The 15,134-nt window shown below is 52.1% G+C and overlaps 1 protein-coding gene across 1 annotated transcript in view; it reads right to left on the reverse strand.

The window, feature by feature from the left end:
* The window catches only part of FAM20C (FAM20C golgi associated secretory pathway kinase), a 50,489-nt gene that overhangs the window by 5,137 nt on the left and 30,218 nt on the right, over nt 1–15,134 (reverse strand). The window contains exons 4-8 of the mRNA XM_037506754.2: nt 9,995–10,087; nt 8,488–8,603; nt 1,305–1,485; nt 502–611; nt 182–263 (exon numbers count right to left, since the gene is read on the reverse strand). Of these exons, the coding sequence (XP_037362651.1) occupies nt 182–263; nt 502–611; nt 1,305–1,485; nt 8,488–8,603; nt 9,995–10,087 (582 nt within the window). The remainder of the gene's footprint in view (nt 1–181; nt 264–501; nt 612–1,304; nt 1,486–8,487; nt 8,604–9,994; nt 10,088–15,134) is intronic.

The following is a 15,134-nucleotide window of genomic DNA, read 5'->3' on the forward strand; positions in this document are numbered from 1 at the left end:
CTCTGTCCACCCTCTGTTAAAGGCAGGGGACTGGCACCCTTCATCGCTCACAGAGTGAGCCTTCGGGAACAGCCATAGCCCTCCCCAGAGAACCTGGTCCTCTGGGTCTGGGTTGGGTTCCAAATAGGCGGGGATGCAGTCAGCCTTCCGTTGTGTCTGGAAGAGCAAGAGCAGGGCTCACCCTCTTCCGTTGTCTAAGTGGATAATGAACGTGTCATTTCCAAACTTCTCAAATGTCTCATAGTGATGGCGGTCCATGTTTCCTGCGGAGAGAAGCATAATAGTCCCGCTTGCTGAAAGTCTGGGTGCAGCTGGAGGCTCTTTCCTCCCTCCCCAAGTCTGACAACAGAGTAAAAGTAGGAACTGGTCACTCTTCGAACCCCAGGTATAGGAAGATTCCCTGCAAAAAGTCCCAGAGATCTGGGTAACAAGGGGTGGGGGAACCCCTGACCCCACCTTCCCAGTGCATGGCAGCCCATCTGCCTGCCTGCCAGGGCTCACCCATAAGGAAGTCAAAAATGGTCATGTCCATGATGTCCAGGACACGATGGCTCCTATCGTAGGGAGGCGTCTGCTTCACCTCTTCACAGTAGTCGGGATCCACTTCCCACCTGCAAGGGAGCCAGTATGAGGCCAGACCCTCCTCACATGGATAGGGGGATCCAAACCGAGTGCTGGGGTGGCACAGCTCAGTGCAGAGCAGAAGCAGTGGATGTACATAGCAGCGATGAGGATAGGGTTGGAAAAGTGACACAGTATCTGCAGAGGGACAAGAACCAGGGCAAGCTGAGGCCACATTAACAGGAATATGGGGCCAGGAGGTGATCAAGCCTTACCATTCTGCCCTTGGCGGACAACACCTAGAGGCTATTGTCAGCTCTGAATGCCATGTTTTTGGAGGTTCACTGTTAAGAAATAGGGCCTGGAACCACACTCACAAAGACATCTTGTGGCTGGAATAACAGGGGCCATTTCTCCCACATGAGGGATGAAAAGAGCAGGGAGTGGAAGCTATATTCAAACACTGGTAATCGCATTTCCAGAGACCCCAGCAGGCAGGCCAGCACCACTACAGGGGGTAGACACATCTAGTTCTCAGAGTAAGGAAGCCTTTTCTAATCACCTAATCAGCTAGTGTCCTTCAGCTGGGTGGGTTGCTAGGCCTCGCCTCCTGCCATTCTTAACTACTAGGTGGGCGTTAACAAGGTTGAGGCCCTCTGAGCCCATTTTTTCAGCTGCAAGAAGGATAGAAGTCAGAACACTGAGGGTGCAGGCCAGGCCAGGGTCTGCCCACTCGCACTCACTCTGCCTTCTTGCGTTTGTGGTAGGAGCGCCTCCAGGGGTTTCGCCATGTCTTCCTCTTGGCCAGGGACAGGTCTGGCAGGAAGGCCGCCAGCGAGCCCTCAATCTGGTCGGGCTTCCCACACAGGGCATGCTCTGTGGAGCAGTAGTAGGAACACTCCCCATAGAAGCAGATGTTGTTGGCTGGCGGTAGAGGACACAGCTGGTTACTAGGACTGGCTGGAGCAATTAGCTCCCATCCCAGCCCGCTCCCCAGAATGTCTGTCATGGGCCACATGTCATCCTCCCATAGTCCTCCTGATTGATGCCTGGGATCTGCCCACCTTGTTACCCACAACCTCACTTCTGATCTCAGCAGCCCATTCCAACCTCCTTATTCCAACCCCATTTATAAACAATGAGGCCCCAGAGCAGGGGCTGACCTGCCTCAGGTCACACAGGGTTAGTGCTACACCTCACCCAGGTTTTCTACTCACCCTCAAAATTAAGGGACAAAAATCTATGAGAATTCTGGAGCAAGGTGCAATGGCTTAAAAAGGGCATTCATACTATGGAGTGAGGAGACAGCTGGAGAATGGGAGAAAATGTTTGCAAATCATATACCTGGTAGAGTCTTCTATTTAGTACCTACAAGGAGCTCTTACACTCAAGGAGGGAAAAAAGATAAATAACCCCATTAATAAATGGGTAAAGGAGTTGAATGGATAGTTCTCCGAAGAAGATACACAAATGGCCAACAAGGACCTGAAAAGATGCTCAGTGTCATTAGCCATTAGGGAAATGCATATCAAAGCCACAATGATACCACTTTGTACTTGCTAAGATGATGTTGATCAAAAGAACAGGTAATAACAAGTGTTAAGGTGGAAAAATTGGGACCCTCATGCACTGCTGGTGGAAATGTAAAATGGTGGGTGCAGCTGCTATGGAAAATAGTTTGGTGCCGCCTCCAAAAGTTAGACATAGGATTACCATATGACCCATTAATTCCACTCCTAAGTATATACCATGGGGGGGCTGAAAACATATTCATACAAAAATATGTACATAAATGTTCATAATAGCATTATTCATAATAGTCCAAAGGTAGAAATAACCCAAAAGTCCACCAGTGGATGAACAGATGAACAAATGTGGGTATCCACAAAATGGACTATTCTTTGATCATGAAAGAAAGTGCTGATGTGTCCTTAGGACATTCAGTCGAGTGATAGAAGCCATCACAAAGGATACCTATTGTATGATCCTTCTGAAATGAAATGTCCGGAGTAGACAAATCCATGACAGAAGGATTGGTGGTTGCCTGGGGCTGGGGAGGGGGAAGAATTGGGCCTAACAGCCTACAGGGCAGGCTTCTTTTTTGAGGTGAGGAAACTTCTGAATTAGATGGTGATGATAGTTGCATGGCATTTTTTTGGTTTGTTTTTATTGTGTTTTGTTTTCTTTTCTTGTTCAATTTTTTAAAAATTAGTCTGATGTGAAAAAATCCTAATCCATAAAAGAAATTTAGAGGAAAAGAACTGAAGAAAGGTTAATTTCACTTTACAAAATCATCGACCCCAAGAAGTTCCAGTGTTCAGTTTACAGGTACTTTGTGAATGGCCAGAGTTCCAGGTACAGGAACTTCAGTGGGGTTAATATTTGAGTGAGGGGGACCTGGTGACGACCTGGCTTTTACATCATACAGGAGACCCTGAGGGTCTTGGAGTTCAGTGCAATTCCCCTCTGGATTCAAACTCGTCATTAGTGGACATCATCTGCCCAACATGGTAATAGGCTAAACTGAGCCCTGCATGCATCCTTTGGGGGTGCAGCAGGTGCATCTGATTATCCTGCTGGGAACATGGGGCCTGTTTTAGCTGCCAGACTTCTAGTTCTCCAGAAGTCTATTTAATGGGTGGCTTAGAGTTGGTGCTGAGGTCGTTTTCCATGTTGAGCTCATCCTGGGCATTTTCTTTGAAGCAGAGTGTAGGGTAAATGGGTTAAAAATCAGGTTTCTTTGAGCCCCCCTACCTCTGGCGTGGATGCCTGGAGCTAAGCAGAATAGGTGCGGGCACGTGAGCCTTTGATTATGGATGCCTGGGCCCTGAGATCATGGGAGTGTGCATGTGTAAGTGATGGCACCTGTGCTGGGAGGCCAGGATATAAGGGAGGTGTCACACTCAGAGATGGCCATGACTACGACTACTAGAGGTGAGATCATAAAACCGAGAATGTCAGAAAGAAGCCAGAGAAAGAGAGCAAAGATTTGCAGGAGACTGGGAGGCTTGCTAGTCATTCCAATTGTTTCCAGAGTCACCATCTGACATCCCATTAAGAGAACGTGTAATCTGAGTAGCCACCAAACGATCCAGACTGGCCAGGTTTGGGCTCAGTCTTGCTCAGGTTAGTTCATGGGTGGTGAGTCGTTTTCTCCACCACCAAGGGAATCTTCTAAATGGAACCCATCCCCTTACATGGGGCTCTTGTCATGTCATCAATGGTATCCCCTGGTTGGGCAGCACTAAGCCCAGCAGGCTGTGCCGCGGCAGAGCCGGAGCCACCTGGAGTGACAAGGTGCCTGGCTGCGGTGACTGGACAGTCCCTGGAGTTTGCACAGCATGTTGAATGCACTAAAAACCGTTCAACAGCACACTTCAGAGATGAATGTTATGGTATGTGAATTATAACTCATTAAGAGTAATTTAAAAAATGCACATCCCTTTGGCCAGTTGCCACAGTTTATGGCTGGAGACCCAGGTCAGTTACCTCCTAGGGATCAGGCCTGAAGGGCATGTGTATATACTCATTTGTCTATTTACTGAGGGAATCCACGGTCTTGTGTGTAATTACTTTGCTTAGCGGAGATGCTCTCAAGAGCCTGGGTGTGTAGAATGTGGGAGCCGAAGCGCCACGCAACACTTGCAACCTCCTTCCCATCTGTGCAAATAGCCAATGTGTTTCTGCCTGCAGCACGGCCTGCTTGAGTGGTTCTCCCATTTTTTCTGGAACCTGCAGGTCACGGGGTGGTCCCACTCCCCAATGAAGTTAAAATTGAGCCAGCTGGCCCGACTCAGCTCAGGGTATGGAGAGTGACCAGGCTGCCTCCTCAAACCGAGGTCAGGGGGTGGGAGCCAGAGCACCCCTCTGATACAGTGCAAGTCTCCTGGCCTTAAGGAGCCACACCACAAGTCCCCAGCCTGTCTCCTCCTGATCCCCGAGCAAGCAGCTGATAAATGCTGTAGGAAGGACAGAAAACGGGTATGTGATCTCATCTGTGTGTCAGTGGTTCAATCAGCAGCTCACAGAGGCACAATAAACCTCAGCCGAGGCAGCAGCTCCATTTTCAGGAGGAAAATCTTTATCCCATCTCATTGGCTGGAGTCTGGAATTCATCAACTCTAATAGCCTAAGCCGGCTTTAGATGGTATCGGGTTAAAAGAGAAAGGCATTTCACGGTCCACAGCTTTTCCTCATCAGATTCAAATCCAGTTTCTAAAGGGACAGCCAGGACGGGGCTCTGAAAGCCAGTGTCTCCCACTCTCCACTGTGTGGCCTGGGGCAAGACACCACACCTCTCTGTGCCTGTCTCCTCGTCCGCAGCGAGGGCCCAGCAGCGCCAGCCTCCCAGGCTGAGTATTAAATGAGGTGATCAGGGAGAAGTCGGGGATGTTTGTCTGGAACCAAGCCAGTGACCAGTCAAGGCACGGAGGGCCGGGCTTGGGAGGAAGGAGGCAGCTTTTCACCTTAGTAATAAAACAGATGGCTGGCATCTGAGGGAGGAGCCTGGACTCCACAGAACTGTAACACGTGGCTTTCCACAAGGGTCAAGAGAGTCCCTCTACCCCATGGCCAGAGGGGTGCAAACCAGGCCTTTCTCCAAATACTTCAGGGGACTGCCCAGCAGCAAGGGGAGCCTTAGAAACAGGACTCTTGCCAGCCCAGCCCAGATGGACATTTCCAAAGCACGGTGGCTGTCACCTGAGTCAGGGACCTTGGGGAGCACAGCACAGACCTCAAGTTTAAGCTGGACACTGTGTCCTTGGTGTGTGAACAGTCCTGACGGCCTGTACTTCTGTGGCAGAAGGAAGGGCCAATTGCAACATACAGGCTGAGTGCCTGAGAGGGGCAGAGGGCTTCTGAGCTGCTCACTTTCCATCTCTTGCCCTAGGTTTTACAGGCGGTTCTTGTAATAAGAGCTGAGTGGATGACGTGTCGGCCTCCACGATGCATGACATGGGGACAGAAACTTACCAGAAAGTGCAGGTATGTGTTTTGTGAATGCTTAGGGCCTGGAGACTTCCTTCTGTCCCAGCCCTGCCTGTGCCCTGTGTGGTGCTGGGTGCTTAAGCTGCCCCTGAGTGTGAGTTCTCACAGCTGATGTGAGGTTGCTGTGGGGCAACAGGGCCCGCCTGGGTACAACAGGGGCAGTTGCCTTGTTCCTTCCTGCCTCCAACAAGGCAACACATCATCCTGCTGCTGCTATCCTGGGTTTGACAGAGCAGGGTGCTGCCCCCACCCCACACCCCTCCAACCCAGAGCCTTGTTCTCCACTGGCTGCATAGATTTTCCCTTTTTTGATTGACCACAGAGCAGTTACTTGGCCCCTGGAGGCAGAAAGGAAATCTGTGGCAGATTAAAGTCTTTTCCAATGTGCGCCTGGCCCTTGAGCAAAGCTCAGCATCTATGGCGATGCTGGCATCAGATGGGTCTAGCAAAGCGAAAACTGTACAAAGGAATCCGAGCAGATCCCGTGATCAAAGCTGTTTCCCGTCATCCTACTCAGAGTAAAGCCAACATTTCCAAAGCTTCCAGGAAGAGAACTGGCTGACAGAGCAGGGCGTAGGGATAGAAATTCTGTAGAGAGGGCCTCCCAGGTGGCGCAGCGGTTGAGCGCTGGGTTGCGAAGCTGCCCGCGGCCTCTGCGGCGCCGGTTCGATCCCCGGCTGCTCCCCGGCCACCGGAGGAGGGTCCCACATGGCGCGCAGACCTCTCCTGCCGCCCGCTACTCCCCTCAGCAGTGTACTTCGGTCCTTCTGCCTGCTCTGTTCCCCGCTCTGGCTCTGGTGAATTCTCTCACCCTCCCGCGCTTCTGACTGTACCCAGTGCATGTATAAACCAAACAAACAAACAAATAGATAAATAAGACATGCCTCTAGAAAATTTAAAAAAAAAAAAAAAAAAAAAGAAATTCTGTAGAGAGCACTGCAGGCGTGAGTTTCAGGTAAAGCCAGACATCTAGGGAGAGGTTTCTAGAGAGCACTGTACAGGCAGAACTGGCTTCTCCCCGGGTGAGATTCTTGGGCTCTCACAGGAGCTGTGCTGACAAACCTGCACTTGCAGGTTTCACTGGGACTGGTCAGGGTGCAGTGCCACCCCAGTCCCCACGGCAGGACATCCCAATGGCCCATCCCAGCCCCTCCCACCCCACTGTTGGAGCCTGTTGTGGGAGTCTGGGGAGCTGAGTGCATATGGCACACCTGGGGAAGGGCAGCACACCTGGGGAAGGCTCAGTTTCAGTGGGGTGACATCTCCCAGCCTCAGTGGCCACACCATGACATGATCTCAGCAGCAACAGACACAGTTAGTTCTGAGGTGATAGCCCCAGAAAAGAGGCCTGAACAGAAAGGTGGAGTCTTGACTAACATGAATGTTGTCGATCACTAAACTGGGTGGTGGGCACGAGAGATCTGGAATGTCACTCACTCTCTTAATGTTTATCCACTGACTACATCATTAGAAACACTGCAATAAAAACCAGTAAGAGCAGCCACAGGGCCTGGGTACCAGCCCGGCAAGTGGTCCCCCCCAGAGACCAGGGGCCAGCCCAGTCCAGAGTCCAAGGTGATCATTACTGGGGGTGTAAGAGTGAGCGAAGATACTGGGGTGCTTAGGATCCTGGCAGAAAGCACTAGGACACGGGTGAGGGAGAAAGTTCTAGCCCTTTGCATATGCTCAGGGTGTGCAAACAGGAACCAAGTCACCTGAAAGCGATGAGCTCTCAGTCACTGGGGCTGTGCAAGCTGCAGGCAGGCTCCAGAAGACTGACCTGGAAAGCTGCAGACCCCTCCCCACCCTCAGGCTCATACTTGACCCTTCATTTCTGGTTATGTGGGACAGGACTTTGGCCGGCAAAGGGGACGGAAAGTGTTCTTTCTGCCTCTCGGGATCTCTGTCCTCCTTGTCCCTTATTAATGGCCTCTGGGCATGAGGAACTGTGAGGTGAGCACTGGACAATGAGAATGGAGCTTAACTGAACTATGGATTTATGGCTGCAATTCTGACAGATTTATGAATGCAGTTAGGACAACGTGCAGAGTATATCGATCAGAAGATCTATGCAGTGAATGTTTACATGTCCATGGGCCAGCAAAACTCGATTCAGCTAGCCAAGGGTCTCACTTGGGATTTATCTGCATGAATTAGCAAAGATGGTTAAAAAAAAAGTGTGGTGGGAGTAGGAGGGGTTCATGCTCTGCCACCATCACTGGGGCCCCCAAGAACCTTCTCTGAACAGTGTGAGACAGAAGTCTGGGGACACGCTTCCCCACAGTGATGGCCTGTACTAACTCAGTGCAGGGCCTGGTACGGGACGGGCTCAGGATGCACCTGGGGCACCTGGGGCAAGTAATGCAGCAGGGTATTTATTGAAGAGTCATGGTATGAAGTCTTGAGGCTTTTGCCTTCAACAGATACAAGTGTTGCACATGAGCACAGGGTATTCCTCCACTTCCTGTCCAGCTGCTGAGGTGAGAAGGGTAGGTGGCAGGGCTGTGTCACTACACGGGGTCTTGCTGGGGTGGCTTAATCTAGGCAGGAGTTCAGCAAGCAGAGATCCCCTCTAGCTATCCACAGGGTGCCGATTCCTAGAGAGGCTAGAATTCATTTTGTACTTTAAAACAAAAAAAAAATGGTGGAACAGACCTGTTTGCCCCATCAGGGCAAACTGATGGCACAACCATTCTTGGCAGCCCTTTAAAATCATAATGTAGAGTGACAACCCCACATAGAAGGGAGCATGGCGCTTTAAGTGAGGAACTATATTCTATAATGACTTCCTTTTTGTTAGAATAAGGTGACTAAGCTCCCATTGATGTGAGCAGTAAGCTGGGGTCAGGGATGTGCCCTGTGCAGGCAAGGGCTGGGCCCCAGATCAGGTGTGACGGTGTGCCCAGTGCAGGTAAGGAGTGGCCCCGCTCAGATTACCTGGAGAGATGAAGAAGGTCCTCCACAGCTTCTTGTCCCGAGTAACATCCCGAATCTCCTTGGTCATGTTGACCATCCGGCCGGCCACTGGAGGAACCCGACGGAAATCCAGGATCCTGGCAGGGAAGGGCAGGGGAGGGGTAGTTATCTCCGTGGCCCCTCACACCTCTCCAAGCTGGAGCAGAACAAACTTGCCTCCCTCTGCCTGTGACTGACAGCGGTATAGACTGAGGTTGGCGGTTCTTCATTTACCTGTCCTTGGCCCTCAAAACTCCTGGGCAACTAAAATGTCTTCATTGCAGGACTGAGCTTAAAATAAATGAAACTAAATGAGCCAGTTTTAATGGAACTTTCTGCACAGCACTGCATGTACTGCCGCTTGACCAAATGTCAAGTGCCAAATGTGAGCGGAGGGGGTACAGTGATAGAGGGCGCAGCTCCCCTCTGTGAGAGTGGCAGGCACGAAGGCATGTGGGCCATCCGGGCAGGACCAGCCAAGTCTGGCACTGCACCTCCACCCCGTTGGCCAGCACCAGCCAAAAGGCTTTGTGTCCTGTGCACACACAAGCTCCGCGTTTCCTAACGAGTAACTCTCATGGACTTCAAGGCAACCTCTCTTTTCATAGAAGGCCCTTTGCTGGGTTCAAGCTGTTCTAGGTAGTTGAATTCGTGGAGCATCTGACTTGGGGGTTTCTGTAGCCACCATATAAGCTTTTTGATGGTAAAAGGATGGCTTTTCAACCTTTAATGTTCACTCAAATCATCAGGGATCTTATTAAAAGGCAGATTCTGGTTGGAAGGTCTGGAGCCCTGGATGCTGCATTCCAGCTAGATGGGAATGGCAATGCTGCTGTCCATGGGCCAGATGCTTAACAGGAGGCCAGCAACCATTGTCTTGCCCTGTGGACAGGAGGCTCCAGGGGGCTGAAGCAGGGGTCTTGCATTCCTCTGATGCTGGAGTGGACCCCACAGTTGACCCCAGAGGCAGGCCCATGAACCACCTCCTCCCGGAGGTGCACAGCTCTGAGCAAGCCCCAGAAGCTGCTAAGTCCACTTTATGCATCCACCCACCTTGCAGAGGGGACTGACATGGGGCCCCTATAGATAGGGGCCCCATGGAACCCAAAAGGAACTCACATTTTGTTGAGAACAGATTCCCCCTCCTAGGAGACAGTTTTTTGAGACTCCTGTCTTAAAAACAGGAGTTCTCTGTGTTAAAATCCACGCACTCCACACTCCTTCCCTCTTCCTCCTTCACTCCCAGCTGCCCACCTGGCTGCCCTGTGATCACTGTCCATTCCTGAGACTCTTCCCATCAGGAATGGGGCCTGTGCCAGACAGTGGGCATGCCCACCTGGGCTAGAGGCCCCAAGGGCAGGGCCCTGTCTGTGTGAGAGGAAGGGTCTCTGTATGGGGCTCTGGGCCAATGGATGGCTGATGGGCCTCCATTCCCATCAGGAGCAGGGATGCAGCCGCCCCTGCGGACCAGCAGGCAGGACGGGCTCACCTGTCCAGGTGGAAGGCTGCAATCTCCGCATTGTGCCTCTCGTAGTCAGAGAAGTAAAAAAAGTCGGGGGGTGTCTCCTGCTCCCGTGTCTGCCTAGAGAAATGGGACACAAAGACAAGCTGATCACAGAGAAACCTCCAGTGGAAGGGGGAGCACATGTGGCTTTCAACAGTAGGCTGTTTGTTAAACGAGTCCTCATTAGAAATTAAATCATTTAAACTTACAATTAAGTAAATACATCTAAAAGTAATAAATACTTAAATCTCCTCGATCCCCTGTTATTTTCCTGCATGTCTTCCCAGCTCTGCCTCTAGTGACCACAGGTCAGCCTACAGGAAGGGCTGGCACCATGGACACTAGCGAGCTCTGTGAGTCAGGTGCTTCCCCCACCATGGACTCATCAGCCACCAGCAGATCCAGGCCACTCGCCAGGCACCACCCTCCCAAAGACGGCCAGGAGAGGCAGCCCCTGGCGGTGAGGGGAGCTCTCAGGGGAAGGTGCCTCAGGAGCAGGAGAGCCTCCCTGGAGAAGGCTGGCTTTTCCATGCATGAGCCAGGGTTAGGGTCAGGCTGCTCTCAGCCACCCCTCTGCTCCCCACATGGAGACCCTCCCCCTGGGAGGGCTTTCTAGTGGCCAGGTGTGGGTCCCTTTCCAAAGGCTACAGGAGGTGATCAGCTTTTCAGTGTCCCACTAGCAGCACCCTACCATTTGGATCTCACAACCTGCCTCCACCAGCCTCATGTCAGTCCCCTCTGCTCCTTCCATCTCCCAAGCTGGGGTCAAGACCACCTGCTATACCCATGCTTGTCACCTTCACTCTGCTGTCTCTCCTCGCACTGCTCCATCTCCTGGAATAACCATCCCTTCATGTCTCCAAGTGGCTAGGCCAGCATTTCCAAGTATGTGCCTCACCCAACACCAGCCCAGAGCTTCCAGCACAAAAGGAGTACTCAGTCAACGAAAGTTTGGAGTTTGGGTAATGGTGCCTAATGGACCCTCTGCTGCCTCAACATTACACTGCAGTATTGTGAAGGCTCTGACAAGGCCTGCAGCCACTGATTTGGAGCTCACTTTATTCACAACACGTGACCACATGAACACTTCTGACAACTGCTGGTTTAAGCTTTCAGGGCAAACCATTGCCAAGTCCTGCTCAAAGGCAAACTCCACACTACCTCCCGCAAGCTACAGCTGTGATCCCTGGACAGAAAGTCTGTTTGAGCAGCAGGTGGCTCCACAGTGACCCACCGTGAAGCCTGAGCGGGGCCACCAGCTCATCCCCCTACACGCAGCACCCCTGCTGGCTGGCTGTGTGCACCCCTGGCCTGGCTAGGGCCCTCCTGGGATCCCCAGGAGTGGATGGACTAGGGGATTCTGGGACCCTCTTGGCTCTGACATCCTGTGTCATCACATTAAGCAGCAGATAGCAGGTGGGGTGAGGCTTTTCCCTCTGTCCCTACAATGGGACAGGAAGCCACACACAGGATGGCCCTATCTATTCTGTAAAGGTCAGTGCTTCACAGGCACCAGGAAGCAGGGATATCAGTGACTCAAGTGCCTGTCTTAAATGACTTGGGGACATTAACTGATCTTTGTCTAAAGTTGTGTCAGAGCAAACTCCCTGTGTGAAATCCAGGTCCCTAGGAGCCCCACCTCCAACTGGCACCTCCCAGGAAGGAACTCAGCTCTCAACCTAGTAAGAATTTACCAAATGCCAGGAACCCTCCCCAGGCTAGAAAACACAGAACACAAGAGAATAAGGGCCTCACCCAAGACCCAGACCATACCCCCACACAAGGTGGAAGCTGTCAGTCTTGGCTTGAGTGCTCCCATGAATGTCTGGGGATTTCCCATCTTTAGCTCCCCTGCCTGGGTCCGCCCTTCCTGATACAGCTGAGGTTGGTCAGTATCCCTCTGAACACCCAACCTCATTGCCAGCCAACACACACAGATCACAGGCACTGAGAACAGAATAGCCATCCTGGGGGCTGGGGGGTAGGAAGAGAGAGGCAGGGAGGTCTCTCGGGAAGGGCCTGGATCTTGCCAACAGGCCCTATGTCCATGTGGGTCCCAGTTCCCTGTGTGCTTTAAGCTCCTAATAGGGGGATATAGGCTCTTTTCCATGTTCCCCTGAACTCACCTGAGTCAAAGCTTCCTTGTCAGTCTTTCTAGGAAGAAGTGTGTGATGCGGGGAACAGGCTGTTTTTCATAATCCCAACTTATGTGACACCAGCCTTGGCAGGACTCAGGTTAGGAATGGCCCTGGCCTTGCACAGAGGGCCCTTTATGAGGCCACAGGGCTGTTACAGGAGCTATTTAAGATGATCACAGATGGCATGTGAGGAAGGAAGCAAACATCCATCTAGCGACCTCCCAAGTGGTCAGTGTGCTTTTTCTTAGTCAACGGATGCTGAAAGAGGATTGGTGTGCAGAGCAGGGCTGTTGGTGCAGGGACAGCCCCCAGGGAAGGCAGCTACTCACAGCTCTCAGAGCCAAGAGTGCCCCACTGAGGTGACACCAGGCTGCCCAGGGCTTCTGAGATCTCAAGAGAAACAGTCTAGACTTGTGGAATCTCCTGACATTAATGCTGGCAGGTAAATTTCATTTTCTAAAAAATATCATGGATCAAACCAAATACATGAGCTTTGCTGAATGCCACCCATGGGTCCGAACTGGCAGCTTCCAGAGGGGTGGATATTTTTGAGATTAAAAAGCAGTCATGAACTCAACTTCGAAGCATTGGTTTCGAGCAAAGCTCTCTCTCCACAGCATTGGTTCTACTGGAAGAGGGTCCTGCTCTGCCCATGGCCAGTGCATGACCCCTCTCAGTGTCCTGGCTCCGCACCCTAAAGAGAGCAGCTGCCTCTCTGTGGTTGCAGGACGACGTTCGCTTTTGGAGCTGGGACTGCAAAAGGGCATCCACTCAGGCTCTCAGTCCTGGCCAGCACACAGCAATAGGGCCACCGTGACCCTCATCTGATTTCACAGGGGGGCAACTGAGGCCCAGGGTGGTGCAGACCTGTTACAACCTAAGGCAGCAAGGGCTAGGCCCAGTTGTTGTTGGGTTTTGGATTTGGTTCCGACCAACCATACACATGTAACATGCACACAAAGGTGCATACACACACACTTGCACTCACACTAGCAGGCACTCCCACTCCAGTACAGGGGTGTCAGAAAGGATCTCAGAGAGAAGGGAGTTAGGAGCCAGTACCCATGATTCTTCTCCAGCACAGAAAGTGAGTTCTCTCACACAGAAGGGCCAGCAAAGAGCATTTAGTGACTGTGGAAAAACAGTCTGAATTCCTGGCTGCAAAAGGAGACTCAAAGCTCAAGTGAGACATGAGTAACCTGTTTCTTGAGCACACTGCACAAATCAGGCCAGAAAAGCACCTTCCACTGCCCAACTTGCATTCTGCTCATAGCCCCAGCAGCAGATGGACAGGGAGCAGCCCCACCCCGGCTCTGTGGCAAGGCCCTGCCTCTGTGACCACAAACTCCAAGGCCAAGCCAGGCAGCAAAGAGTCCTTGGCAGAAAGGACAGCACCACCTCTGGGCCAGAGCTGGAGCCTCCGATATATAGGCAAGATCAGGGAGCAGCCCCAAGTGAATGAGGTAAGAGGCTGTCAACAGGGCTCCTTTAAAGCCACAGTGCTGACCTGCTCCACCCGCCCAGACTCACCACTCCTCCTCCATCTCCTGCTGGAGAGGCACCCCAACCCATGATTATTGCTATCAGAAACCTCCCAAGCTCCTCTAGATCCAAGCCACCTCTTCAGACCTGCCACCACCCCTTCCCCTCAACTCCTGTGGTTCCTGTAACCCTAACCCTTCCGTGGACCCAGCCCACAGGGCTTCCCCATCTCTGTCTTTGCTGTGCTGTGCCCTCTGCCTGTACTTCCTCCTCCACCCTCCCCAAGAGCTGTCTCAGTCCCTGCAGGCCTTCCCTGGTGGCCTGAGACCACGGCTCCGCTCTAGAGGAGATTGGCACTGGGACACCAGATCATTGTTGGTATGGCCTGGGGCGGGAATGCCTCGCCAACTATCTGCTTTAGAAAAGGTATTTAGCAAACAAATGGGCAGATGAGGCAATGATGGAAAATGCAAATCGAGGGGGCATAAATCCATGCCCCTTGCGCTCTTCGCACCCATTTCTTCAATGTCCACCATCACCACCATCACCAGCATTAGCACCACCTCCAGGCCTATTATCCCAAATTCTGACCTCTTTTTGCCAGAGGTACAAAGGCAGTATCTGTGATGCTAAAAAGTACTTATATCTAGTAATGATTTGGTCTTTGTCTCTCCCTCACCCTGCCTGCCTCTGAGTGGGCCACACACCTGCTCAGGTGTCTGTGAGCTCTGCTCTCTGAGAAAAGCCCAGTCACTTCCTGGAGGCTCTCTGGTTGCAGGACAGTTCCTGGTTCCCTCATATCTTCACCTCAGGGCTTTCCCATGGTTCACAGAAAGAGGCAGCTCTATTCCCAGCCCTGAGGCCCCAAGGGCAGCCCACCCCCATACCCCTGCCCCGGTATGGCCTGGAAGTCCAAGGAAGGGTGATGAATGCCTCTTTGTCCATGTGCCAGTGACCTTCTCACTCCGTGAGAGGTACCGAGATGCTCCTGGGCCTGTCTTCTTCAGGCCACGCTCCAGATGGCAGAATACTCAAACAGTTTTAAGGCTCCAATAGGTTATGAGCACCACAGACAAGGCCCAATTTTATGTCCTGATAGGCCCAGAAATAAGCGGGGCACCCAGGAGGTTCCTGCAGGGGAGGCAGACACTCGGACAGGTGGGCTTGGCAGGAACACATAGTCCTCTAAGACAGAATATGGGTGCCTGGACTGGCAGTGGGCAGATGTGTCGCTGTCACCAGCTGGAAGGACTGGGAGAGTGAGCTAAATGTTCTGACCCTCAGCTCCCCCAGCTGATTTTAAAAAGAAGACACTTTCTCCACCTCCTTCCCCAAAAGATCACTGGACAAGGCTCTGGGGAGAGCACCTGGCCCCTCACGGGATGTGGCAACTAAATATGGCTCCTCCTTTCACAGGCACGTACACACTCACACGCACACACAGAGAGCTGGTGGAAGGAAGGTGAGTGTGTGCCAAGGAAAGATGTGTGACTGGTTTGTTAAGG

This window comes from Talpa occidentalis, unplaced genomic scaffold (assembly GCF_014898055.3).
Source record: "Talpa occidentalis isolate TD23 unplaced genomic scaffold, MPIMG_talOcc4v2.1 talOcc4.12, whole genome shotgun sequence".
In the NCBI taxonomy this organism is placed as follows: domain Eukaryota; kingdom Metazoa; phylum Chordata; class Mammalia; order Eulipotyphla; family Talpidae; genus Talpa; species Talpa occidentalis.